Source organism: Hyperoodon ampullatus, assembly GCF_949752795.1.
Source record: "Hyperoodon ampullatus genome assembly, chromosome: 10".
In the NCBI taxonomy this organism is placed as follows: Eukaryota; Metazoa; Chordata; class Mammalia; order Artiodactyla; family Ziphiidae; genus Hyperoodon; species Hyperoodon ampullatus.
In genome coordinates this window covers 36,916,296-36,942,577 of record NC_136923.1, presented here as the reverse complement: position 1 = coordinate 36,942,577, position 26,282 = coordinate 36,916,296, and the positions used below count along the sequence as shown (strand labels likewise).

General features: G+C 39.3%; 1 protein-coding gene across 4 annotated transcripts in view; it reads right to left on the bottom strand.

The window, feature by feature from the left end:
• Positions 1 to 26,282, bottom strand: part of PBRM1 (polybromo 1) — a gene marked incomplete at both ends in the record, with an annotated part of 99,242 nt that overhangs the window by 62,355 nt on the left and 10,605 nt on the right. For 3 of the 4 annotated variants that reach the window (XM_079713335.1, XM_079713333.1, XM_079713334.1), the window contains 8 exons: positions 2,470 to 2,683; positions 8,956 to 9,047; positions 9,667 to 9,762; positions 13,031 to 13,116; positions 17,071 to 17,169; positions 18,166 to 18,234; positions 21,634 to 21,750; positions 24,282 to 24,425. In XM_079713335.1, coding sequence (XP_079569461.1) covers positions 2,470 to 2,683; positions 8,956 to 9,047; positions 9,667 to 9,762; positions 13,031 to 13,116; positions 17,071 to 17,169; positions 18,166 to 18,234; positions 21,634 to 21,750; positions 24,282 to 24,425 — 917 coding nt within the window. The remainder of the gene's footprint in view (positions 1 to 2,469; positions 2,684 to 8,955; positions 9,048 to 9,666; positions 9,763 to 13,030; positions 13,117 to 17,070; positions 17,170 to 18,165; positions 18,235 to 21,633; positions 21,751 to 24,281; positions 24,426 to 26,282) is intronic. The other variant, XM_079713332.1, reaches the window with a different exon arrangement.

Genomic DNA, 26,282 nt, shown 5'->3' with positions numbered 1-26,282 from the left:
AGGCAAAAGCACCATTTAGACAATATGACAATTTAACTGAAAATCCAAAAGAATAAAACACTACAAGAAGTAATAAGAGAACCTAGTAAGGTGGTCAATTACAAAGCAAACATATTAGCAAAAATCCTAAGAGAAAAATCCTGTTAGTGGCTAACATGCAAACCCTAGGAAGAGATAAAAATCAGGGAAGTTTTAAGCTACCTTAATGAAGAATCATGGTGATCTACACATTTTAGAAAATAAGAGGCCATTCCACTTGATGAGCATTAAAGAAAAGAGAAAGTACTGGCAACTCCATGAAGGAGCGTTTAGAATAATACACATTTAACTTCCAGGCGAGTTGCATATGGGCAATGAAGAGCGGTCCTTTTTGTTTTTTGGCTGTGCTGCTCAGCTTGCGGGATCTTAGTTCCCCAACCAGGGACTGAACCCGGTCCCGGCAGTGAAAGCGCTGAGTCCTAACCACTGGACCACTGAGGAATTCCCTGAAGAGCAGTCTTTTTTTTTTTTTTTTTTTTTTTGCGGTACGCGGGCCTCTCACTGTTGTGGCCTCTCCCGTTGCGGAGCATAGGTTCCGGACACGCAGGCTCAGTGGCCATGGCTCACGGGCCCAGCCGCTCCGCGGCATGTGGGATCTTCCCGGACCGGGGCACGAACCCGTGTCCCCTGCATCGGCAGGCGGACTCTCCACCACTGCGCCACCAGGGAAGCCCAAGAGTAGTCTTAAGATGATAAATGAGAGACAGGTATGTCAGAGTCCCTTCACTACTCCTCCTCCAATACAAACATTTGTAATTAATTATGATGGCTTAATATTGAGGTTTTTACTTACCCTAAGTCTTAAGAATTCCAATAGCTGTCTCAGACACTAAGGCTATTACTAACACCAACTCTCATAAAGTCCCTATACAAAGTAAGGCTTATGTTAGAAAAGTCTAACTTGGAAGAAGGTTGCAGGCAGGTGACTGGGCTGGCTGAGGATTTGCCTTCTTTTGAACTAATCTACTTAATTAGATTGAATTTTAAAAGACTGAGGGAGAAAAGAAACTAAGGACAAAAATCAATCAATTAAAAAGGAACCTCTTAACATCTACGAGACTGTCACCATCCTTTCCAAGGCAAAGAGTACAAAAAACAAATTTCTAGTCCATTTTCTTAACGAAACGCAGCCTTAATTTCCATGTTATTGTTCATTTTTATTTTATTTTTTGGTCATGCCACACGGCATGTGGGATCTTTAGTTCCCCGACCAGGGATCGAACCCATGCCCCTGCAATGGAAGTGCCAACTCTTAATCACTGGACCGCCAGGGAAGTCCCTCCATGTTATTTTTAAGAAGGCCAAATAAACTAATTTTCTATAACCTACTCGTGTCCCAAACCTCCAAAGTTTGGGTTAAATAAAAACACCATAAACTTTACTGATCAAATAAGGAAAACAGACGTTACAAATGCAAAACCACAAAACGTTAGGCAACCTTATTCCTAGAATCCAGCAAGTACAAGGATTTTAATTCCTACTGTATGGAAAGCTAGCTATCTGCCATGAAAACACCATTTAAACATCAGCTGACTCTGACCTTGCCCATTTAAGGTAATTTTACTTGCGTCTTGCCTCTATCTGGGTATACCACAAAACCTAACCCACGCTGTAAGAGTCACAAAACAGCATATTTTATAACATTATTTATTTCCTACTATTGTTAATGATATTGTGGTGGTTCAAGTATTTTGCCTGGCTGAATTCCCAATGATCATTTTAACATTTTCTAAACAGAAAAGGGAAACCATGATGAACCACCTCAGGTATTATTTCAGCTAATGAGTTCTCTAAGAGCTGACAATGCTTATTCTGGAGATTTAACTACAGATACAAAATTTAAATGCAGATAAACTGTTGTAATTAAAATATTGATAAAAGGTATAAGAAGAGAAATTCTTGCACAATTATAAGAAAATGAACAGTTAAATTCTGAGCTGCATGACTTTTTTTTGTGTGTGTGTGGTACACGGGCCTCTCACTGTTGTGGCCTCTCCCGTTGTGGAGCACAGGCTCTAGACGCGCAGGCTCAGCGGCCATGGCTCACGGGCCCAGCCACTCCGCGGCATGCGGGATCTTCCCAGACCGGGGCACAAACCCATGTCCCCTGCCATTGGCAGGCGGACTCTCAACCACTGCGCCACCAGGGAAGCCCTGCATGACTTTTTATAATTCATAATCTGACACAAAAATGCCTAGCTGGGACATCTTTTATTTGCCTCTTGACTCTACTGCAGTACAAAGAACATCATTTGTAGTTAATCAAATTTATTTCTCACTTTTATATAGGAGTGATATTTAAGTACACTTTAGACATGTGAAAAACATTTTTACCTTTATTACCTTTATCCATTTTAGAAAGGAAGATACATGTGCAGGCTCAATCACAAGAAAACAGATTTATACTGAGTAATGTAGAAGATATCTTACCTGATCTGTTGTAGTGATATGGGCATTTTAATTTGCTGATAATAATCAGGGTATTTTTTCTTTGAAGGCAAATGGAAAAAAGGTTCAGCTATTAGCTGCCCTTGGTTATTCCGACAGCTCCTAACTGTGTCGTAAAGCTGATAAAAAGGATTTGAAACATCCATAAATGAAGTAATGCTCTCTGCTTCCGACTCTCCTTCTTCATAACGTGCAGCTACAAAGACATAAAAGATATTTATAGGGGACAGCAGAAACTAACACAACACTGTAAAGCAATTATACTCCAATAAAGATGTTAAAAATATATATATTTATAAGGGGAAGAAACAAACATTTTTTTAAGTTCGTTTAACAACCTTCCAGATTATGCTATGTATGTTTGAGAATACTGTGTTTTGTATGTTTGAGAATACTTGTTTTAAAAGAATAGTCTCTAGGCTTCATAAAGATGCTGTTAGTAATGCTTAGTAAAATTGTATGTTTACTCAGAGAAATGTTACACAGAAATAGAATAGAATGTTACATGGTAAAAGTTATACCATCTTTAAAAGGTTACAAAATAGTTTCTCTGCCATCTTCTGAGACTCCTTGCTTATGTGTGCTTGGACAAGAAAAGGAGCAAGTAGCCATTCTCAGATCTCAGAACTAAAGTGACAGCATGTAGCTTAGGATAGTATAAATGTAGACGGGGCTGATACCAACAGATTTGATTTAGCTTTAAGTCTCTGACTTTGCCCCACTGATCTATAGCATCCCTTAGGAATGATGTTTTCCTTTACTGAGAAAATTTTCAGGTAGAAGCTAATCATAAGAACACCAAAACAAAACATGTAATCACTTCTACAGAAATACAAAATATATTGCTCATTTCTCTGAACTCTTAAACAGTATATATATAACGACCTGATTTAAATTTTTTCTTAAGGGATGAGGATAACCAAAATCACTATGTGCTCCCATGTAAGTATGATAATCACTTATTAAGTACTTAGTTATTAAGAGCTTGATAAGCACCACCCTCAGGTAATCCTAACATCACCACACAGAACAGGTATTGTCATTTCTTTTCCAAATGAGAAAACTGGGCATGAGGAGCTGATGACTGGCCAAAGTCAGCTAGCCTATAGAGCAGTTGAGAAGGGGTTTGGATTTAGTCATGGAGCTAGAAAGAAAGACAGAATTTGAAACTACGTAGTCTTTTCTAACTCCACTACCTCGAATCTTTTCATAAAGCTCTTGCACGTCTTTTACTGAATTTAAACCTAGGTATATGTTTTATTGCTACTGTAAACTGTATCTTTTTAAAAAATTACATTTTCTTTTTATGGCTGATTCCGGAAATGAAGGAGATTGTTTTTCTTTTCTCTCTTTTTTTTTGGGCTGTGCTGGGTCTTCGTTGCTGCGCATGGGCTTTTCTCTAGTAGCGACGAGCTGGAGCTACTCTTCATTGCGATGCGCGGGCTTCTCATTGCGGTGGCTTCTCTTGTGGAGCAGGGCTCTAGGCGCGCGAGCTTCAGTTGCAGCACGCGGGTTCAGTAGCTGCGGCACGCAGGCCCCAGAGCACGTGGGCTTCAGTAGTTGTGGCGCGCAGGCTTAGTAGTTGTGTCGTGTGGGCTCTAGAGCACGCGGGCTAGGTAGTTATGGCGTGCGGGCTCAGTAGTTGTGGCGCACAGGCTTAGTTGCCCTGCAGCATGTGGGATCTTCCTGGACCAGGGATTGAACCCGTGTCGCCTACATTGGGAGACGGATTCTAAACCACTGGACCACCAGGGAAGTCTGAAGTAGATTTTTGTATAATAATCTTACATTAGCATTTTATTATTCTTATTAATTCTAATAATCTGTCTGTAGTTTTTTAAAATTATTTATTTATTTATTTATTATTTTTGGCTGTGTTGGGTCTTTGTTTCTGTGCGAGGGCTTTCTCTAGTTGCGGCGAGCGGGGGCCGCTCTTCATCGCGGTGCACGGGTCTCTCACTGTTGCGGCCTCTCTTGTTGTGGAGCACAGGCTCCAGACACGCAGGCTCAGTAGTTGTGGCTCACGGGTCTAGTTGCTCTGCAGCACGTGGGATCATCCCAGACCAGGGCTCGAACCCATGTCCCCTGCATTGGCAGGCAGATTCTCAACCACTGCGCCACCAGGGAAGCCCCGTCTGTAGTTTTTTAACTAGGAACTCAAAAAATAATCTATCAACTGCAATCCTTATAAATCCTTCTTTTCTGATCCTTATAACTTCACTGTTATCAGTGTATGCTGGCTAGTACTTTGACCAAGAGGTAACAACGTTCTTAACTTTGTTTCTTATGGTGGGGGGAATGCTACAAATACTTCTCCAATGAAAATGGAGATGCCCTGTATCAAGTTAGGAAAGATCCCCTTCTATTCTTAGTTTGCTAAGCTTTTATCATGAATGGGAACTGAAGCATTAATCAAATGCATTTGCTAAGCCAACAGTATTGTTTTCCTCCTTTAATCTACCAATGTAATGAATAATACTTCTTTCTAATGTTGAACTAACCTAGTATTCCTGGAATAAACCCAATTGTGTTATCATGTATTATCTTTCATATATACTGCTAGATACAGTGTTTATATTTTGTTTAGTTTTGGTTTTATATCAGATTCAAAGAATGAACTGGGGAGCTCTTTTTTATTCACTGCTGGGGTTTATGTATAATTCTGTTCCTTGAATGTTTGGCCTGGTGTTTTCTATGCAGGAATATTTGTAAATAGTAATTTAATTTCTTTAATGGTGATATAACTAATCAGCCTTTTTATTCTTGAATCAGTTTTTAGACTTTTATCATTTTCTAGGAATTTATCCATTTCATCTAAATTTTCAAATTTATTTGCATTATGCTGTTCTTACATTCTTTTTTTATTCTCTGTATGCTCCCCCTTTCCCCTAATATTTTCTGTTTGTGCCTTCTGTTTCTTTCTTGATAATCTCACTACAGACTTATCTATTTTATTAACCGCTGTAACAGAAAAACTTGGACTTTACTGATCTTTTCCATTATAGATTTCCTTTCTAGTGAATTAACCTCTGCTCTTTATCTTCTTTTTTCTAACATCTCTGCTCTTCTTATTATTTACTTATGTTGGATGCTTATTAGTTCACTGACTGACTTTCAGCTGCTTTTCTTTCTAAACAGAAGCAGTCAGACCTGTAAATTTCCTTCTGAAGTATCACTGTAACTGCACCTCCACTGTTTTGATATGTATTATTTTCATTATTGTTATTGTTCAGTTTCAAGTAATTAAACTTCTATTATAATTACTCCTTTTAAAAATTGTATCTTTGGGACTTCCCTGGTGGTCCAATCGGTAAGACTCTGTGCTTCCAATGCAGGGGCCTGGGTTCGACCCCTGGTCGGGGAACTAGCATGCATGCATGCCACAACTAAGAGCCTGCATCCCACAACTAAGAGCCTGAATGCTGTAGCGAAAATCCGTGTGCTGCAACTAAGACCCAGAGCAGCCAAAATAAATAAATAAATAAATATTTTTTAAAAATTAATATCTTTTCATTATTAGTTGCTATCATAGCTGCATTGTTCTCAGAAACATGGCCTGTATAATACCCGATCTTTCAAATTTGTTGAAATTTGTTTCATGGCTAAGTACATGGTCAATTTTTGTAATATTCCATGTGAACCAGGGAAGAACATGTATTCTCTAATTGTAGAATACTTGTCTGTTATAAACATCTTGTTGTGGTAGGCTGAATGATAGGTCCCCACATACAACCATGTCCTAATCCACAGAACCTGTGAATATTACCTTATATGGCAAAAGAAACTTTGCAGATATGATTGAGAGGAATTTTGAGTGTGGGAGATTATCCTGGATTAATCTCTGGGCACTAAACATAATCACAGGTTATTTATGAAAGGCAGGCAAGAAGGTCAAAGGAGGAAGGAGACGGGGTGACAGATGCAGACTGGAGTGCTGCGTTCTGAATGGAGAGGAAAGGGCCATGGAATACAGGTAGCTCTAGAAACTGGAAAAGGCAAGGAAGTGTATTATCCCCTAAAGCCTCCAGAAGGAACACTAGCCTGACAACAACCTGATTTTAGACTTCTGACATCCAGAACTGAAGAGAATAAATTTGTGTGGTCTTAAGCCAGTTAGTTTGTGGTAATTTGTTTTGTTTTAGCAGCAATAGGGAACAAATACACTTGTGAGGAAGTGTATTCATGTCTTCTCTGTCTTCACTGTTTTGGCTGTTTATCTAGCAATTGACAGAAGCAGGCTCCCACTCTAAGGGCAATGTTTTCACTTTCTCCAAGAAGTTCCATCTGTTTGTTTCATGTATTTTGAGCCCTTTTATAATTTATCTTCCTCATGCAATAAACCTTTTATCATTATGAGGTGAACCCATTTTATCTTTGGGAATGCATTGTTTGAAAGTCCATTTTAAGAGAAGTCGACGTAACTACGCTTTGGTTATTATTTGCCAGGTATATCTTTTTCCATCCTTTGACATTCAACTTTCAAGTACACAGTTTTATATTGAAGATGTATCTCTTGTAACTAGCATATAACCTGATTTTTAAAATATACAATCTGGAACTGTCTTAATTGGAAATTTTAGGCCACTAACACTGATTTCTGATATAATTTTTGGAGTTGTTTCTATTTATCCCACGTTTTCTATGTTTACTTTTGCCTTCTTGCCTTATCTTGTGTTGGTGGGAGAAGACTGCAAGCTGTACCTGTTTTTCTCTTTTCCTATTGCTGACTTCGTTCCTCTTCTTATAGTGACTGGATGGGTGCTCTTCTCCACCTCCTTCTCCACCCCCTGAGGGACACGCAGTGTGGTTTGCCTCTAAAACAAATCACCTCAAGAGGCCAGGCCACACTTCGAATTCTTATGCCTTCTTTCCATCAGCTCTTTCTTGTTGCTCCAAGATCATGAGTTATCCTTTCTTTTCTATTTCCACTGTACCTACCCCTAAGTTGTTTCCAGGAGCAGGAAGTAGAAAACCAAATATATTAAAACTTCAACTAAATTAAGGATAAACAGGTTCTGAATAACAGCCTGAAGGATCTACTACATACAAAGTTGGTTGGTATCTACTTTGTTTTCTTAATACCTGAGATTACTAAATTAAGAATCCTCTTGTGACAAAGGTACTATTTATTAGAAAAAAAAAACAATAAATGCTTTTTAAGAATTTTGTGAGTGGTATGGTCTTCCTTAAATTTGTTATACTACTATAAGGTTAATGAAGTAACCAAATGTTAGAAGGAAACCTAAACATAACATGTGTGTCACTTTTACAGTTAGCACAAAACAAAGATAATGAAGAGATAAATTTTCTTTCAATTTTTGATAAGGCCCGATTTAAGTTAAAAAAAATTAATTCTGTAGATGAGTGTCAAAAAATTAAATTCATACTCCAGCAGTCTAGAGTAATTATGAAATTCTATAGACTTGGGACTTCCCTGGTGGCACAGTGGTTAAGAATCCACCTGCCAGTGCAGAGGACACGAGTTCGAGCCCTGGTCCAGGAAGATCTCACATGCCATGGAGCAACTAAGCCCGTGCGCCACAACTACTGAGGCTGCGCTCTACAGCCTGCAAGCCACAACTACTGAGCCCCCGCGCGCCTAGAGCCCGTGCTCCACAAGAGAAGCCACCGCAATGAGAAGTCCGAGCACTGCAATGAAGAGTATCCCCCGCTCGCCACAACTAGAGAAAGCCCACACGCAGCAACAAAGACCCAACGCAGCCAAAAATAAATAAATAAATAAATAAATAAATTTTTTTTTAAAAGGAAATTCCATAGACTTAGTAGAAAATAAGACATAGCTAGAAAAATCTCTTGTGTCACACCTGATTATAAAATCAAAAGAGTAATTTCATAAAATGAATTGTATATCTACATATAAAAAATATGTACAGTAAAATAAAAAAATATTATATCACACTTAGGAGAAAGACAATGAAATCAAATATACCTCTACAGCTGTTCTTTATTACTATTTTACGAACTGTGTACTTCTACACGGATTCCTAGCGCCCAATGCCCTTTGTTTCACTTGTTTAAATGAGAATGCTGCTCTGATCATAATTTACAGCTATCTTTAAATCATAAGCTCTAGGTGAGAAAAAATTATAGTCTACTGAAAATATAAGTCTGGAAATCTAAGATGATGTGAATGTCTCCCTGGGATTTCCTGATGGTGTCACTAGCACTCACTATCATCATAGGTTTGAAACCAGAATCTGCTAAGGCTATCAAACTAATTGATTTTGCACAAGTATTTATTTACTTTGATACATGCTTTTAACACGAAATAAAGTAGTAATAAGCTCTTGATAAGTTTGCCAACCAAGAGTGCAATTAAAAATGTAACAAAACAGGTATGTACTCCAGAAACAGACAAACTCCCAGCCAGACCAAAATAACTATAATTTTCCTTAACCAGAAGGATCCACTGAGACGCCACTTAACTAGTCACAACTTAATGCCTACCAGCTAAAGCAGCATCCTCTTCACTTTCTGAGCCATACTGAAGTGCCATGGTAATTGCTGATAAACGACCCCCTTGGACTGCTCTTTTATTACTACAAAGAAAAACAAGCAATTAGAAGGCAGGGAAAGATGTTATAATAATTTGGTTACTTTACAGGAAGTAGGAACTGTTAACAAGGCATTCACATCAAAGAAAGAGTTTATTCAACTGCCTCCTCAATCTACTTTGTACTTTTTATATTCCCCACAATCAATCTTAACCAAGATGACTAATTTTTTTCTCTTAGAAAAGAGGGAGTGGTGGTAGAAAGCCTAAAGCAGGCTACTTGCAATTTGTTTTTTACTTAAATGCAGCACTACTCCTTTTTAAATGAAAAATAAAGATTCATTCATAATTGCTCATTAATTCTAAATATGCTCAGATTTTATAATGAAAACAAATTCTACTATGAACACAAAATCTTTCAGCATTTTACCTCACGTTTTACTGGTAATATTAAACTCTACCTGACAAACAACTTCTGCTTAAGTGTTTTCTCAAAGGTGAGGTAAGGCCTACTATACCTTTTAAGTAAGATATTTGACAACAAATTCTCATAATAACCCAACTACACCCACAACTATTACTTCAAGATAGTCATCAAGAAAATGCTAGCATGCTTATCCTCATAAACATGGGTCAGCTCTCAGACTAAACACACTCTCTCTCACCGGTAGTACTTGTTAGTGGGATTTCTCTCTTCACCAAGGCTGCCTTTACTGTGCGAAGGACCTGTCAGCCTGGCTGCAGCCAAATTTGATGGAGTCCTATCCAGAGACAAGGTCAAAAAAAACTCAGAAAACTGACAGCTGAAATCAGAATGCTGAATAACAAAAAGAAAACAACCATTTTCTTTTTCTTTTCTTAAAAAGAAACACTCAGGGACTTCCCTGGTGGTCCAGTGGTTAATACTTCACGCTTCCACTGCAGGGACCCCGGGTTCCATCCCTGGTCAGGGAACTAAGATCTCACATGCTACACGGCGCGGCAGAAAAGACAAACAAAACAACACAAATATTTCTGAGCCTCTACTGTGCAGGAGGCTTTGCTCCAAAATCTGGGACTCTTGTGCAAAAGGATAAACCAGGGCTGATCCCAGACAGCTTATGTTCACCACAGTAACCATAGGATTTAGTAACACAGCAAATGTCTGGGTCAGAAGAAAGCTTCAAAAGTAGCCACTCAATCTTTCCATTTCAGGTAGGAGGAAATGGAATCCCAGAAGTAAAAGACTTGTTCAAAGTCACAGTCCTAGCACAAGGTAAGCTAGGGTGAGACTTCAGACGTCCTGATACCTGGCTAAATATTCTTACTGCAAATATAAATATATACTACTATACACCATATACAAATGTAATATTACAGGCATACATTGTTTTATCTCGCTTTGCTTTATTAAACTTCACAGATACTGCATTTTTTACAAATTAAAGGTTTGTGGCAACTCTGAATCAAGCAAGTCTTTCGGCACCATTTTTACAACAGCATTTGCTCACTTCGCGTCTCTGTGTCACATTTTGGTAATTCTTGCAATATCTCAAACCTTTCCATTATTATTATATTTGTTGTGGTGATCTGTGATCAGTGATCTCTGTTGTTACTATTGTAATTATTTGGGGGTACCATGAACCACACCCATATGAGACAGCAAACTTAATAAATGTTGTGTGTGTTCTGACTGCTCCACCAACCAGCTATTCCCTCATCTTTCTCCCTCTCCTCAGGCCTCCCTATTTCCTGGGACACAACAATGCTGAAATTAGGCCAATTAATAACCCTACACTGGCCTCTAAGCATTCAAGGGAAAGTAAGAGTTGCATGTTTCTCGGTTTCAATCAAAAGCTACAAATGATTAAGCTCAGTGAGGAAGGCATGTTGAAAGTTGAGATAGGCTGGAAACTAGGCCTCTTGCACCAGTTAGCCAAGTTACGAAAGCAAAGGAAAAGTTCTTGAAGGAAATTAAAAGTGCTACTCCAGTGAACACAGGAATGATAACACAGTATAACAGCCTTATTGCTGATATAAAGAAACTGTTAGATAGAAGGTCAAACCATCTACAACATTCCCTTAAGCCAATGCCTAATCCAGAGCAAGGCCCTAACTCTCTTCAATTTTATGAAGGCTGAGAGAGGTGAGGAAGCTGCAGAATCAAAGTCTGAAGCTAGCACAGTTTGGTTCATGAGGTTTAAGGAAAGAAGTCATCTCTATAAAAGTGCAAGGTGAAGCAGCAAGTACTGATATAGAAGCTGCAGCAAGTTATCCAGAAGATTTAGCTAAGATTATTAATAAAAGTAGCTGTAACTAAACAACAGATTTTCAGTGAAGACGAAACATACTTATCATGGAAGAAGATGCCATCCAAGGCTTTCACAACTAGAGAGGAGAAGTCAATGTCTGGTTTCAAAGTTTCAAAGGACAGGCTGACTCTCTTGTTAGGGCTAATGTAGCTGATGACTTTAAGCTGAAGCCAGTGCTCATTTACTATTCTGAAAAATCCTGGGGCCCTTAAGAATTATGCTAAAACTACTCTGCCTGTGCTCAACAAATGGAACAACAAAGCCTGGATGACAGCACATCTGTTTACAACATGGTTTACTGAATATTTTAAGCCTGCTGTTGAGACCTACTGCTCAGAAAGAAAGATCTGGAAAATAGTACTGCTCACTGAAAATGTACCCGGTCACCCAAGAGCCCTAATGGAGATACACGAGATTTGTGTTGTTTTCATGTCTGCTGATACAACATCCATTCTGAAGCTCGGGGACCAAGGAGTAATTTCAACTTTCAAGTCTTATTATTTAAGAAATACATTTCATAAGGCTACAGCTGCCACAGACAGTGATTCCTCTGATGGATCTGGGCAAATTCAACTGAAAACTTTCTGCAAAGGATTCATTATTCCAGATGCCATTAAGTATATTTGTGATTCATGGAAAGAACATGAACATTAACAAAAGTTTAGAAGAAGTGGGTTCCAACCCTCATGGGTGACTCTGAGGGGTTTAAGACTTTAAACTACAGATGTGGTGGAAACAGCAAGAGAACTAGAATTAGAAGTAGAGCCTGAAGATGTGACTGAACTGCTACAATCTCATGATAAAACTTCAACAGTTGAGGACATTGCTTCGTATGGATGAGTAGAGAAAGTAGTTTCTTTAGACAGAATCTACTCCTGGTGAAGATGCTATGAAGATTGTTGAAACAACAACAAAGGATTTAGAATATTACATAAACTTAGTTGATAAAGCAGCGTCAGGATTTGAGAGGACTGACTCCAATTTTCAAAGAAGTTCTGTGGGTAAAACGCTATCAAACAGCATCGCATGCTACAGAGAAATCATTAGTGAAAAGAAGAGAGAACTGATGGGGCAAACGTTACTGTCTTGTTCTAGGAAACTGCCATGGCCACCCCAGCCTTCAGCAACCACCACCCTGACCAGTCAGCAGCATTAAGAGAGGCAAGACCCTCCACCAGCACAAAGACTACAACTTGCTGAAGGCTCAGATGATGGTTAGCATTTTTAAGCAATAAAGTCTTTTTAAATTAAGGCATATACACTGTTTTTTTAGACCTAATGCTACTGCACATTTAGGTATCGTATACTGTGCATATAACTTTTATATGCACTGGGAAACCAAAAAATTGTGTGACTCACTTTAGTGTGATATTCACTTTATTGCAGTAGTCTGGAAATGAACCTGCAGTATCTCCAAGGTATGCCTGTACATATATTTATATAGTACACGTTATATCTTTAATATACATTACACACAATATGATATACAATATATATGTATTTGTATAAGGCAATAAAAGTATACAGCAGTGTTAAGTCTTAAAAATTGTTTCTTTTTAAATAAAGCCCTTCAGCTGCAATGAAGGGACTGGGTAAGAGTTAACACTACTCTCTTCAGAATTATATTATCAACTGTAAATATAATCTTGAAATGCAACATGCATCTTATTTTCTACTATACTGAGAAAATTTGCCAAATAATAAAGGTACAAGGATTTTAGACATTTTTTTAACCTACCTCATCCGAAGGCTTGACTTAGTCATTTCATGATGTTCAATTTCTGCCTTTTTCATATAAAATATTTTCTTAATAGAATTTGCATCCTGTTAAGATAAAATTACTTGGCTTAGAAAAAGTATAGAGAAAACAGACAGTTTAAAATGCCTGCAATCATGTACTGGACACTTTCTATGGCACTCCTTCCATCTGGAGTAGACTTCCATTCGATATCCAGAAAGCTGCATCCTCTAACCTTTCCACAAGCCTCCAAAACATCTCCATAATTAAATACAAGTTGAAAAGCCACCTAGCTCTTTCACAATTATTCAGGTAAGAGACAAAGACCTAATGCTGAACAGGGAAAAACAGGGGTGAAAATACAATGAACTCTACCTGTGTACACTAAGCTTAAAACTGAAACAAAGGTACACTTCTAAGATTAAAGATTAGGCATGTAAATTTAGGATGAACATACTTGTTTAAATTAACAGCATATATCAAATCCAAGTTTCCCTTCTCTCCAAAATTTAGTTTAGGAAAATTAATCAGACCACGAAGTAAAATTCTTAACTGCATCAACAAACAATTAGTACTACACTATTAAAATGTCCTATCGAGGATTAAGAATACGAGGATTTCATTTCTGATTTCCACTCAGTTTCTTAAAAAGATGCAAGATAAAAGTTAAAATTAACTACCAAAAGAAACTGAATCAGCATTCTGTAAATCTAAATGATTTTACTCCCAAAAGATTTTCTGACCATCCTTTGCTAAGTTCCCAATGATATATTATTAATTCTAGAAATTGCTACAAGCAACTGTCATTACAGTTCATTATGCAGAAGGACTACAAAACTTCTAGGAGAGAACTGCAAAGCAATGAAATAGTCATTTTACATTGTGTACTATACTACATAGATTGATTTTTATATCAGTGAGGTTTAAATGCAGGGACTACATCAATATTTAACTACAAAGTGGATCAAAAATAAACCTTGTCTGGCACAGAGAAAGGCATACAGATGAATGGGTTAGAACCAAGAATCCAGAAATACACCCATACATCTAGAGTCAACTGATTTTCAACAGGGTTGCCAAGACAATTCAATGGGGAAAGAATAGTCTTTTCAACATAAGGCGCTGGGACAAATGAATACCCCATGGCAAAAGAATGTGGACTCCTACCTCACGCCTACCTCATGTACATAAAAATTAATTCAAAATGGCTCAAAGATCTAAATGTAAGAGCTGAACTATAAAATTCTTAGAAGAAAACGTAGGTGTAAATCTTCACAGCCTTGGATTAGGTAATGGTTTCTTAGACAAGACACTAAAAGTACAAGCAACCTAAGAAAAAACAGACAAATTGGACTGAACCAAAATTAAATACTTTATTAAAATTAAAGACTTTTTTTTTTTTTTTTTTGATGCACCACTCAGCATGAGGGATCTTAGTTTCCCGACTAGGGATGAAAACTGTGCCCCCTGCAGTGGAAGCGCAGTGTCCTAACCACTGGACTGCCAGGGAATTCCCAAAATTAAAAACTTTTGTGCAGCAAAGGATACTATCATGAAAATGAAAAGACAATCCATAGAATGGGAGAAAATACTTGTAAATCATATGTCTAGTCTAATGTCCAGACTATGTAAAGTACTCTAACAACTCAACTTTTTATTAAAAGACGGATAACCCAATTAAAAAATGGGCTGAAGATCTGAACAGACTTTTTTTTATTTTTTTAAAGAAGACATATGAATGGCCAATATGCACATGAAAAGATGTTCAACATCACTAATCATTAGAAAATGCTAATCAGGGAGTTCCCTGGTGGCCTAGTGGTTAGGATTCTTTTACTGCCATGGCCTGAGTTCAATCCCTGGTGGAGGAACTGAGGTCACACAAGCTGCACAGCATGGCCAAAAAAAAAAAAAAGCTAATTAAAACTATAATGAGGGCTTCCCTGGTGGCGCAGTGGTTGAGAATCCGCCTGCCAATGCAGGGTACACGGGTTCGAGCCCTGGTCCGGGAAGATCCCACATGCTGCAGAGCAGCTAAGCCCATGTGCCACGACTACTGAGCCTGCGCTCTAGAGCCCGTGAGCCACAACTACTGTGCCCACGTGCCACAACTACTAAGTTTGCACTCTAGAGACTGCAAGCCACAACTACTGAAGACTGTGCACCTAGAGTCTGTGCTCCGCGACAAGAGAAGCTGCCCAGGGCATGGCAAGGAAGAGTAGTCCCCTCTCACTGCAATTAGAGAAAGCCCCGCATGGAGCAATGAAGACCCAATGCAGCCAAAAATAAAATAAGATAAATAAATTTAAAAAAAAACAAACAAAAAAAAACCATAATGAGGGGGCTTCCCTGGTGGCGCAGTGGTTGAGAGTCCGCCTGCCGATGCAGGGGACACAGGTTCGTGGCCCGGTCCGGGAGAATCCCACATGCCGTGGAGCAGCTGGGCCCGTGAGCCATGACCGCTGAGCCTGCACATCCAGAGCCTGTGCTCCACAATGGGAGAGGCCACAACAGTGAGAGGCCCGCGTACCGCGAAAAAAAAAGAAAAAAAAACCCATAATGAGATAGTACTTCATACCCACTAGAATGGCTATAATAAAAACAAAACCAAAAATAGAAACAAGCATTGGTGAGGATGTAGAGAAATTACACTTGCACATGCCTAGTGGGAATGCTGGTGCAGTGGCTTGAAAAACAATTTGGTGGGGACTTCCCTGGTGGTGCAGTGGTTAAGGATCCACCTGCCAATGCAGGGGACATGGGTTTGAGCCCTGGTCTGGGAAGATCCCACATGCCGCGGAGCAACTAAGCCTGTGTGCCACAACTACTGAGCCTGCGCACTAGACCCCAGGAGCCACAACTACTGAGCCCACGCACCCTAGAGCCCACGTGCCGCAACTACTGAGCCTGCATGCCTCAACTACTGAAGCCCACGTGCCTAGAGCCCGTGCTCCACAACAAGAGAAGCCCACACACCGCAATGAAGAGTAGCCCCTGCTTGCCACAACTGGAGAAAGCCTGAGTGCAGCAACGAAGACCCAAAGCAGCCAAAAAAAACCAAAACAACAACAACAACAACAAAAAAAAAACACAACAATTTGGTGGTTCCTCAAAAAAATTAAAAATATAGTTACCATGTGGCCCAGCAATTCCATTCCCAGGTATGTATTCAATAAAAATAAAAATATATGTCTACATAAAAACTTATACATGGGGCTTCCCTGGTGGCGCAGTGGTGGAGAATCCACCTGCTAACGCAGGGGACACGGGTTCAAGCCCTGGTCCGGGAAGATCCCACATGCCGCGGAGCAACTAAGCCCATGTGCCACAACCACCGAGCCTGTGCTCTAGAGCCTGCGAGCCACAACTACTGAAGCCCGCGTGCCTAGAGCCCGTGCTCCGCAACAAGAGAAGCCACCACAATGAGAAGCCCGTGCACCACAACGAAGAGTAGCCCCTGCTCGCCGCAATTAGAGAAAGCCCATGCGCAGCAACGAAGACCCAACACAGCCAAAAATAAATAAATAAATAAATTTATTAAAAAAAAAAAAACTTATACATGAATGCTCATAGCAGCATTATTTATAATAGCCCAAAAGTGGAAGCAACCCAATGCCTAGCAACTGATGAACGGGTAAATGAAACATGATATATACATTTAATTGAATACTATTTGGGAATAAAAAGAAATACATGCTACAAAATGAATACCTTGAAAACATGATGCTAAGTGAAAGAAGCCAGTCACAAAGGACCACAAATTGAATAATTCCATTTATATGAAATGTTGAGAATAGGCAAATTCACAGAGACAGAAAGTAGACTGGTGGTTGCCTAGGGTTAGGGAGGTTGGGAGGAAATGGAGAGTGACTGCTAATTCATTGTGGTGATGGCTACACAACTTGGTGAATATACTAAAAGCCATTAAATTATACACTTTGGGTAAAATGTATGGTATGTGAATTTTGTCTCAATAAAGTTGTTATATAAAAATATTGTTCTCTACTCTTATCAATGAAAGCAACAACAATAAAACTAACCTTGAATACTTGAGAACCAGGCTCATTATAAGTTTTGGCATTTTTTGCTAGGAGATCTATATCTTTGGCCATTGCATGAACACTCTTGTAGCTTCCATTCTATAGTAAACAACAAAATATAGCAGTTCCTCTTAAGCAACATGACCTTAAAAAAAAAAACCTCTACGTAATTTTAAACTGTCACCATATTTTAAGACTTCATTGGAAAGTATACGTGTGTCATCTTCTCTTTTATAAATTATTACTATGGTCCATTTACAAAACAGTTTTTGAGATAGGTAACAAAACCAGAGCTACACTATTCTCATAAAAACAACTTACACTTTTTAAAAAATCAAAAAAGGTAAAAGTTATTTTATTTAGCAAACATGTAGTGTTTACTGTGCCAACCACTGTTCTAAATGCTTCATGAATACTAATTCATTAAAGAGTATAGACTTTGGAGCCAGACTGTCTGGATTCAAATCCTAACTTTTCTCATTAGTTGATGACTCAGGCAAGTGACTTACCATCTCTGTGCTTCAGTTTTCTTATCTGTAAAATGGGAATAATAACAGTATCTACCTCATAGAGGTGTTTTAAGAATTAATTAGCTAACACATAGGAATTCTATCTAGGTGAGTGTTACTTGCTGCTATTACTGCTGAGGACACAGGGAGGGGGGCACTCAAAGAGAACAAAGTCTCTATTTTCACTAACCTTACACTCTTAATGTCTGTTGTAGGTAACTTTTACTCTGAGATATCCTAAAACTATTTGGAAGCAAATAAAAATAAACAACAAAGCTTTTGTTCCCAATGTACCTTTCACAATCAGAAATGGCGATGACCAATGCACTTTAATTTTTGTCCTAAGGTCAAGATTTACTATGCCAATGAAAATTTTCCTTTCCTTCCACAGAAAAAAATGCAAAAGGGACGCGGTGTTTACTCCTCCAACACTATACTCAGTAACATCTCTAATTTGTTTACATTATATTGCTAGTAACTCCTTACAGAGATACCTGCTTCTCTGTTTTTCTAAAAGGCCCTAAAAAATGACCACAGGCCAATCTACCCTAAATGATGTTATTTTTACATATGGTCACCTTCATACCTGTATCCTCTGGGCAATGGTCTTGAGGTCTATAGGCTCCTTAATTATTGCATAATAGTCTGGATATTGCTGGAAGACAAAACCCAAGCATGCTTAATAAGTAAAAGTATCCAGCTAATGAGAAAACAAGGAAGTATACTGACTATCTGTTAATCAATTGAGCAGCTTTGTGAGATTAAGGCTGAAGACACAGTTATTCAGCATATTGTTTGTTATATTTGAAGCAGAAAGCATTTGATTTTTACAAGCTTTATGAGATACCCAACAGCATGTTGTAGGACTTTACAGTTAGTATTTGGTAATTATCATTATATAACTAATACACCACAATTTAATGTTTTTAAATTTTCTAAATTCACAGATCACACAATTTTAAATTTAAGATGCCAAGATATCTATGCCAGGAAATGAAGCAAAAGAACGTTTTTGAAGGGCTTATTATAAGCTCTTTTAATTTAGCAATCTAAATAGCACAATTATATCCTATTTCATATAAAATACTAAGGATCTACAAGAAGTCAGGTTGCAAGATTTGTTAGCTTCATGTCTAACTTAATGCTTCTACTTATCTCAAAATATTTCTTTTCAAAATAAAACACATTTTCAATGAAAATACATTAAAGAATCAAAGCAAAATTATAAACAATTTCTGATTTCGTATCAAATATTAGCTCAACAAAAGAAAAAGAGTTAAACATTTAGAAGAATATACTCGAAGGGTTTCACAAAGCCTGGAGTTCATTCACTGCCCTGAGTCTCTCCTACAGGTTTTATTCCTTGAAGAAAATAATTGAAGTCAACCAAAACTCAAAAGTTGGTCTCTTCAGTGGGGGACAAGTGTCGAGGAAAGTCAGACTGTGCTCTCCAGGCTCTTCCTACCTGTTCAAATCCTTGGAGCCCAAAAAACAAAAATAACAACAACGAGAGACCACAGCGTTCACTCGATTACTGGGCTAAAGGGATGACCTCATTTCATCTGATCCCTCAGCTTACCCCTCTCTATTTTCTTAACCCTACTCCTTTCCTTCCTTAGATCAAACCCCTTGCCTGCCCCTTCTCTTCAACAATTCTACTTCTGAGAAACAATTCAGAAGACAAATTATGGCAGAGATGCCCAGGCTAGGGTACAGCATAAAGCAAGTTGTTGGCCCAGGTATTCCCAATCTACCTCTCCCACTTAGCCAGTCTCACTCAGGAAAGATTTATAAAGGAAAGGAAAGGAAAGACCTTCCAGGTCTCAGTCCTTGTTGTCTTTCAAACTGTCACACCCCAAGGGACCAATGGGAATCTGCTTTCCCATATCAACTCCTGCTGCATGGTGTCCCTGAAAACCCTCCCAGAATAGGGGAACTGGGTAGTAATGTTTTAGTCATCCAACTCACCCTTGATGGCTTGATCACTACTGATTGTATCATGCAGAGTAAGAATAAATCCTGAGTAAAGACTATACTCTTTTCTTATTTCTTTATTGTGATAAAAAATACATAAAATGTACCATTTAACCTTTTTAAGTATACAGTTCAGTGGCTTTAAATACATTCACATTATTGTGCAACCATCACCATCATCCATCTCCAGAACTTTTCACCTTCCCAAACTGAAACTCCATACCCATTAAACTACAGTTATCCACCTTCCCCTCCTGTCATCCCCTGGAAATCACAATTTTACTTTTTCTCTCTATGAATTTGGCTACTCTAACTACCTCCTAAAACAGGAATCATACAATATTTGTTCTTTTGTGACAGGCTTATTTCACTTAGCATAATGTTTTCAGGGTTCATTCTTACTGCAGCATGGGTCAGAATTTCACTCTTCTTAAAGGTTGAATAATACTCCATTGTCTGTATATACTACATTTTATTTATTCATTCACATGTAGAGGAACACCTGGGTTGTTTCCATGTTTCAGCTATTGTGAATAATACTGCTATGATCATGGTTGTACAAATACCTCTTTGAGACCTTGCTTACACTCTTTTGGTATATATCCAAAGTAGAACTGCTGGATCATATGATAATTCTATGTTTCATTTTTGAAGAACTGTCTTACTGTTTTTTCTTTCCTTGAAATTTTAAATGTATGACCAATATAATCATTATATTTTTCTAATCAGATCCATGCTTAGGACAGCAGTGGTCAGATATGCTTTATTTCTAATGTTGTAATTGTCCTACAACTAGTCACATTGTAAATAACTAGTCTTGTTGATGACTGATGGGTAAAGCTGCATGCTACCCATCAGTCAACAAGCACTTCTTGCAAGCCTCTGACATGCTGGGTTCCAATTACGTGGCAGGGACACAAAAGAAAATATGTCAGCCCTTGTCCTTAAGAGTTAGATAAAAAAACGAAAATGGTCACAATGGAGTTAAGCATTATAGCAGAGTACTTCTAAAAGTATATCTTTATCTAGAAATATAAGAATGCAGAGGCCACAGAAATTTTTGTAGTTCCAAAGGCTAAAGTGGAACTTTAGCTATGTTAATCTCTTCTTGGATGTGAAGCCACAAGGGGTTCTAACACTTTTAAAGGGTTTCATTGGTCTAGAAACCCTCTTCCTCTTTGGGGTAGAACAGTACTTATTAGGTCTCTCTCTCTTCTTTATCACCAGACGATCAAAGAGAACTAAGAGAGGAAGAACTCATTTATCTTCCTCTCATTCTGTCTCCTGAGTAGAGAATGTGGCTTCTCTTTTATAAATAAAAGGCTTAGTTTAGCTGCTTATTTTATCTTTTTCTCCCCCCTCCCCTATTTGATCATTTAAGAATTACTAATCTTAGAAACAACCCAAATGTCCATCAACAAATGAATGGATAAACAAAAAGTAGTAATATGTGGTATATACATACAATGGATTCAGCCTTAAAGAGGAAGGAAATCTTGACACATACTACAACGTGGATAAACCGTGAATATACTACGCTAAGTGAAATAAGCCAGACACAAAAGAACAAATGCTGTATGATTCCTCTTAAATGAGGTATTTAGAGTAGTCAAATTCATAAAAGCAGGACTGTGGTTTCCAGGGACTAGCAGGAGAGAAAAGTGGAGAGTTATTGTTTAATGGGTAGGAAAATGAAAAAGTTCTGGAGATGGATGGTACTGATAGTTGCACAATAATATGAATGTACTTAATGCCACTGAACTGTACACTTAAAATGGTTAAAAGGTAAATCTTATGTTATTGTATATTTTACGACCATAGAAACAAAAAACAAAAAGAATTACTAATCAAAAAAACAAAAACACAACTTAAAAAAAATCCACAATCTTTTGCTGAAGTAAAATGACAGAACATATCCTATGTGCTTACTGCTGAGACCATGAGGAGGATCTCTTGGCTATCTCCAATGCCTTGCATTAGCCTTACTTTATTTACTAAGAACTAACAGAATTTCTGAAGTACTTAAAAAAATAAACCCAAAAAACACTTTAATCCACCTGTCTTCAACTGCATCACTTACCACTTTAGAAGGCAGTTTCTGAAAAAGTTCGCTAATGAGACGCCCTGATGGATTTGTGGCTACAACTATGGCTTCAAGAAGCTGCTCCAGGATCTCCTTCAAGTAACTTGGAGAAGACTGGGAAGAGGCGATTGTTAAGGAATGAGAGAGGGAAGAAATAAGTACCTTGGTGAGAGAAATCCAAAAATAAATGCTGATATTAAATAGCTTCTAAAATTTTACAGCTAATTCAAAAGAGCAACTTCTAAACAATACTTATTTTAAGTACAATTTTCAAGAATACCACAGAAATTCTCTGATGCTGGTCATGAGGGGTTATACTCCCACGACGGCATATTTGAAACTAATGAGGCCACTCATATTATTTCAGTAACTAAATCCTTTGAATCAGGTCCTTTTACTGAACTCTATTCACAGCAAACACTCCACAGTGAAGTTAAAGTGCCATATGTGTGAAATGATGGAAATGCATACCTTTCAAGGGTCTGAGTAACTGAGATGGAGAAAACGTGCCCCATGATACCGGCCCATTTCTGTATCTGCTGTTCACGTCTACTGAAATCTTGGTATTCTGGTGGAACAACTACATACTTCTGGAACTACATACTTTTAACTATGGGGTGCTCTGCCAGATCTAACAACCGAATTCAAGTTATATCAAAATTGAGTGGAGGGCTTCCCTGGTGGCGCAGTGGTTGAGAGTCCGCCTGCCGATGCAGGGGACGTGGGTTCGTGCCCCGGTCCAGGAAGATCCCACACGCCGCGGAGCGGCTGGGCCCGTGAGCCATGGCCGCTGAGCCTGCGCGTCCGGAGCCTGTGCTCCGCAGCAGGAGAGGCCACAACAGTGAGAGGCCCGCGTACCGCAAAAAAAGAAAAAAAAATTTTGAATGGAGATTAAGCCAACTGATGCAATCACTTCTGCTCTCCACACTGGCTGGCTTACTCCTACCTTAGTCACTGTTTCAATATGGGAAAAGATATGCCCCAAAGAGTAGGTGGCCAGGGAGGGTCTAAGTCTGAAGCCAGTTTCTACAGCAGCAGTCCCCAAGCTTTTTGGCCCCAGGGACTGGTTTCGTGGAAGAAAATTTTTCCACAGATTGGGGGGGGTGGGTGGTCAGGCGGTAATGCGAGCAATGCAGAGGATGGTTCAGGTGGTAACGAGAGCAATGGGGAGCGGCAGATGGAAGCGTCGCTCGCTCGCCTGCCGCTCACCTCCTGCTGTGCAGCCCGGTTCCTAACAGGCCATGGACCCCTGTTCTACAGTCAGAAATGGGATGTCTCAGTCAAGGTTTATATTAAATAGTACTTTAAGTCCAAACCATGTTTTGGGCATATAAAGATTAATGGTTAATTCTGGTTTAAATCATAAAAGCACTAGTATTTTTGTCCTAATCCAACAGAAGTCTTATTTAGTAAAGTCTCAATTTTAAAGTCCAACATTAAGCCCAGAGAGAGGGTACTGACATCTCTTGAGCCTACCAGCACAGCACCTGGCAAACAGACACGCAATAAATATTTAACATATAAGATATGTGATTAGCTGAGACTCCCCAACCACCTAAGCTTAGAGAAGAACCAAGATAACACTGATGAAAGCAGACGAAAATACTCGTATTTAAGTCATTTACTTACTAGTTAAAACATGACACCACAGAGTAAGCTTCAAAGAGGTGAGTTATGTCCTGCAGCCAAGATTCCTCTTCTCCCAACCCAACCAGCTACTTTGGAAAAATGTTGCAGGTGACAAAGGGAGCAGGGAGTATGAATGCATTCACATAACTTATTCTTTGGGTGTCTTACTATTTAGTTGCAGAAGAGAGATGCAATTCCTTTTACTGTTCTTTTTCCTCTTTTTAAACATGTGTGTTCATTCAGCAAGTATTTTTCAGTACCTACGTGTCGCGCAGAGTCTAGATGCCAGAATAGGTGAACAAGGTAGTATCTTTTGTGGAGCTATCATTTTACTTGAGGAAGACAGAAAGTAAACACATAAACTAATTCTAAATACGTTATTTCACATATAGTGATAAAAACTATAGATCACAGAACAGAGTGGTGTGATGATGGGAAAGGAGGAGCACAGAGCAAACAATTTGACAGAGTGGTTAGGAAAGTCTTCTCCCAGTTTACATTATTTTAAGTGATGTTAGAATAATGCAGAAGACATAGTCACAGGCAGAGTCAAAGGAAGCGGAAGTAAGAGCAACTGCAAAATTCCAGAGGCAGGAACACACCTGGCATGTTCTAGGAACCAGCCTAACCCACAAAAATATTCCTAACTAAAGTGACTCCATCAACTTTCCAACTTTCAATCACAACACTGCCTACCCTTACAGAATATCTCAATATAGCAATACTGGACCAGTCCTTGATAATATGAAGATTCTCTTTAAAACTGAGCAGGAAATATGCATTAATGTAAGAGCAATTCATGAAAGCAACCATGCATGTTACATGTAGTGCAGGATGTCCTAGGATCCCTTGTAACTGGAGTGGGGCTCGCTGGCTGCGTGTCCCTTTACCCTCCCACTTACCAACACAACTGCACAGAAAGCCCACCTGCCCACTGGGGCCAAGAGAAATCACAGGCAGGGGCCTCATCCACCTCCCAGTAGTCTATCTATCACTTATTCCAGTGGCACACTTACTCCTTCGGTCACTGTGCCTTGATTGTCTTGCCCATCTTCATCATCATCTTCATCATCTGCTTCTCCTTTCTGAACAAACTCATTTCTTGTTCGAAGGTACAAATCCCAGAGTTTGCAAGCAGCTTTATATTCAGGAGAATCTGGCTGTACATTAGCAAAGAGAAGAGAAAAAAAATATCACTTTAGTATTTTATTGTAAATCAATTACTACTTTTAAAGCATCCTGTTCCAGCAGATTGGTATTCTAAGACATAACTTTGAAAACTCTATTACAAATTAAAAAATTCTTACGAGTAAAAGATACATGGGCCTCAATTCCTCTTCTGAAGAACTAAGTGTATGTTTTTTGTTTTTTGTTTTTTGTTTTTTTTTTTCCGGTACGCGGGCCTCTCACTGTTGTGGCCTCTCCCGCTGCGGAGCACAGGCTCCGGACGCGCAGGCTCCGGATGCGCAGGCTCAGCGGCCATGGCCCACGGGCCCAGCCGCCCCGCGGCATATGGGATCCTCCCGGACCGGGGCACGAACCCGTATCCCCCGCATTGGCAGGCGGACTCCCAACCACTGCGCCACCAGGGAGGCCCTAAGTGTATGTTTTAAAGGCATTCTGGAATCAAATTATTTTATTTATTTATGCCCTATCTCATTACAGAAAGACTTGAAGAAAAAAATAAATGATTTGCTAAATAAAGGCTAATTATTACTAATACACTAAGAAAGGCAATTTAAAGGATAAGGCCCAACTTAAGGGATACAAGACTAAAGGACAGAAGCTAATGATTGTCCTGATTATCACTTCTATTTTTAAACTATTTAACACCTTATTTGAATATTTTCTTTTCCTGAAGTACGGTGGGGATAAACTAACTAAAACTTTCCAGTAAGAACAATGCTGGGGGACTTCCCTGGTGGTCCAGTGGCTAAGACTCTGTGCTCCCAATGCAGGGGACCTGGGTTTGATCCCTGGTCAGGGAACTAGATCCCACATGCCACAATTAAAGATCCCGCGTGCTGCAACAAAGACCCCCCACGCCACAACTAAGACCCGGTGCAGCCAAATAAATATTAAAAAAAAAAAAGAAAATGAATAATGCTGGATGCAATGTTAAACAAACAGTAAAGCTTTAAAAATGTATCCATGTGCTGCCAATAAGGAGTAAGCAATGTTCATAAAAGCAAGAATAGAGTAAAAGCAGGAACCCGGATGAGCAAGAACACTGCCCTCACCTGAGGGCACCTATAAGACAAGATAACCTAACCTTTAGTTGTCAAGCCTCCTTGAGGCTGCAAGGACAAGAGATAAAGGCCAGGGCCTGCCCAAAGCTGGGAATCCAAAGGCCATGGATGCAGTGTAACTGGGAATTCAAAACAATTCAGTTTCTCTGCTGCCAGGGAAAAGGAAGACTACCCACCTCAACCTCCACCCAGCTAAACTCATGGCACTGTGGAGAGAAGAGAGGCATGAGAGGAATCTCCTCTGAGAACTCTTCACCATAAGCTAGCCCTAACGAAGAGAGGCCAGGTGCCTGGGATAAGCAACAAATCTTCTCTAGATGAACCCAACTTCAATCTAAGTCTAAGTCTCCCTATAGATAAAGTTCCAAGAAATGTAAGCTCATAGTCAAAATTCATGAAACACACAAGAATAAGAATCACAAGAGGACTTCCCTGGTGGTGCAGTGGTTGAGAATCTGTCTGCTAATGCAAGGGACATGGGTTCGATCCCTGGTCTGGGAAGATCCCACATGCCAAGGAGCAACTAAGCCCACCCACCACAACTACTGAGCCTGCGCTCTAGAGCCTGTGCGCCACGACTACAGAGCCCACGTGCTGCAGCTACTGAAGCCTGCGCGCTTAGAGCCCGTGCTCCACAATAAGAGAAGCCACCGCAATGAGAAGCCCACGCACCGCAACAAAGAGTAGCCCCCGCTTGCCACAACCAGAGAAAGCCCATGCGCAGCAACGAAGACCCAGTGCAGCCAAATATCAAAGGGAAAAAATAAG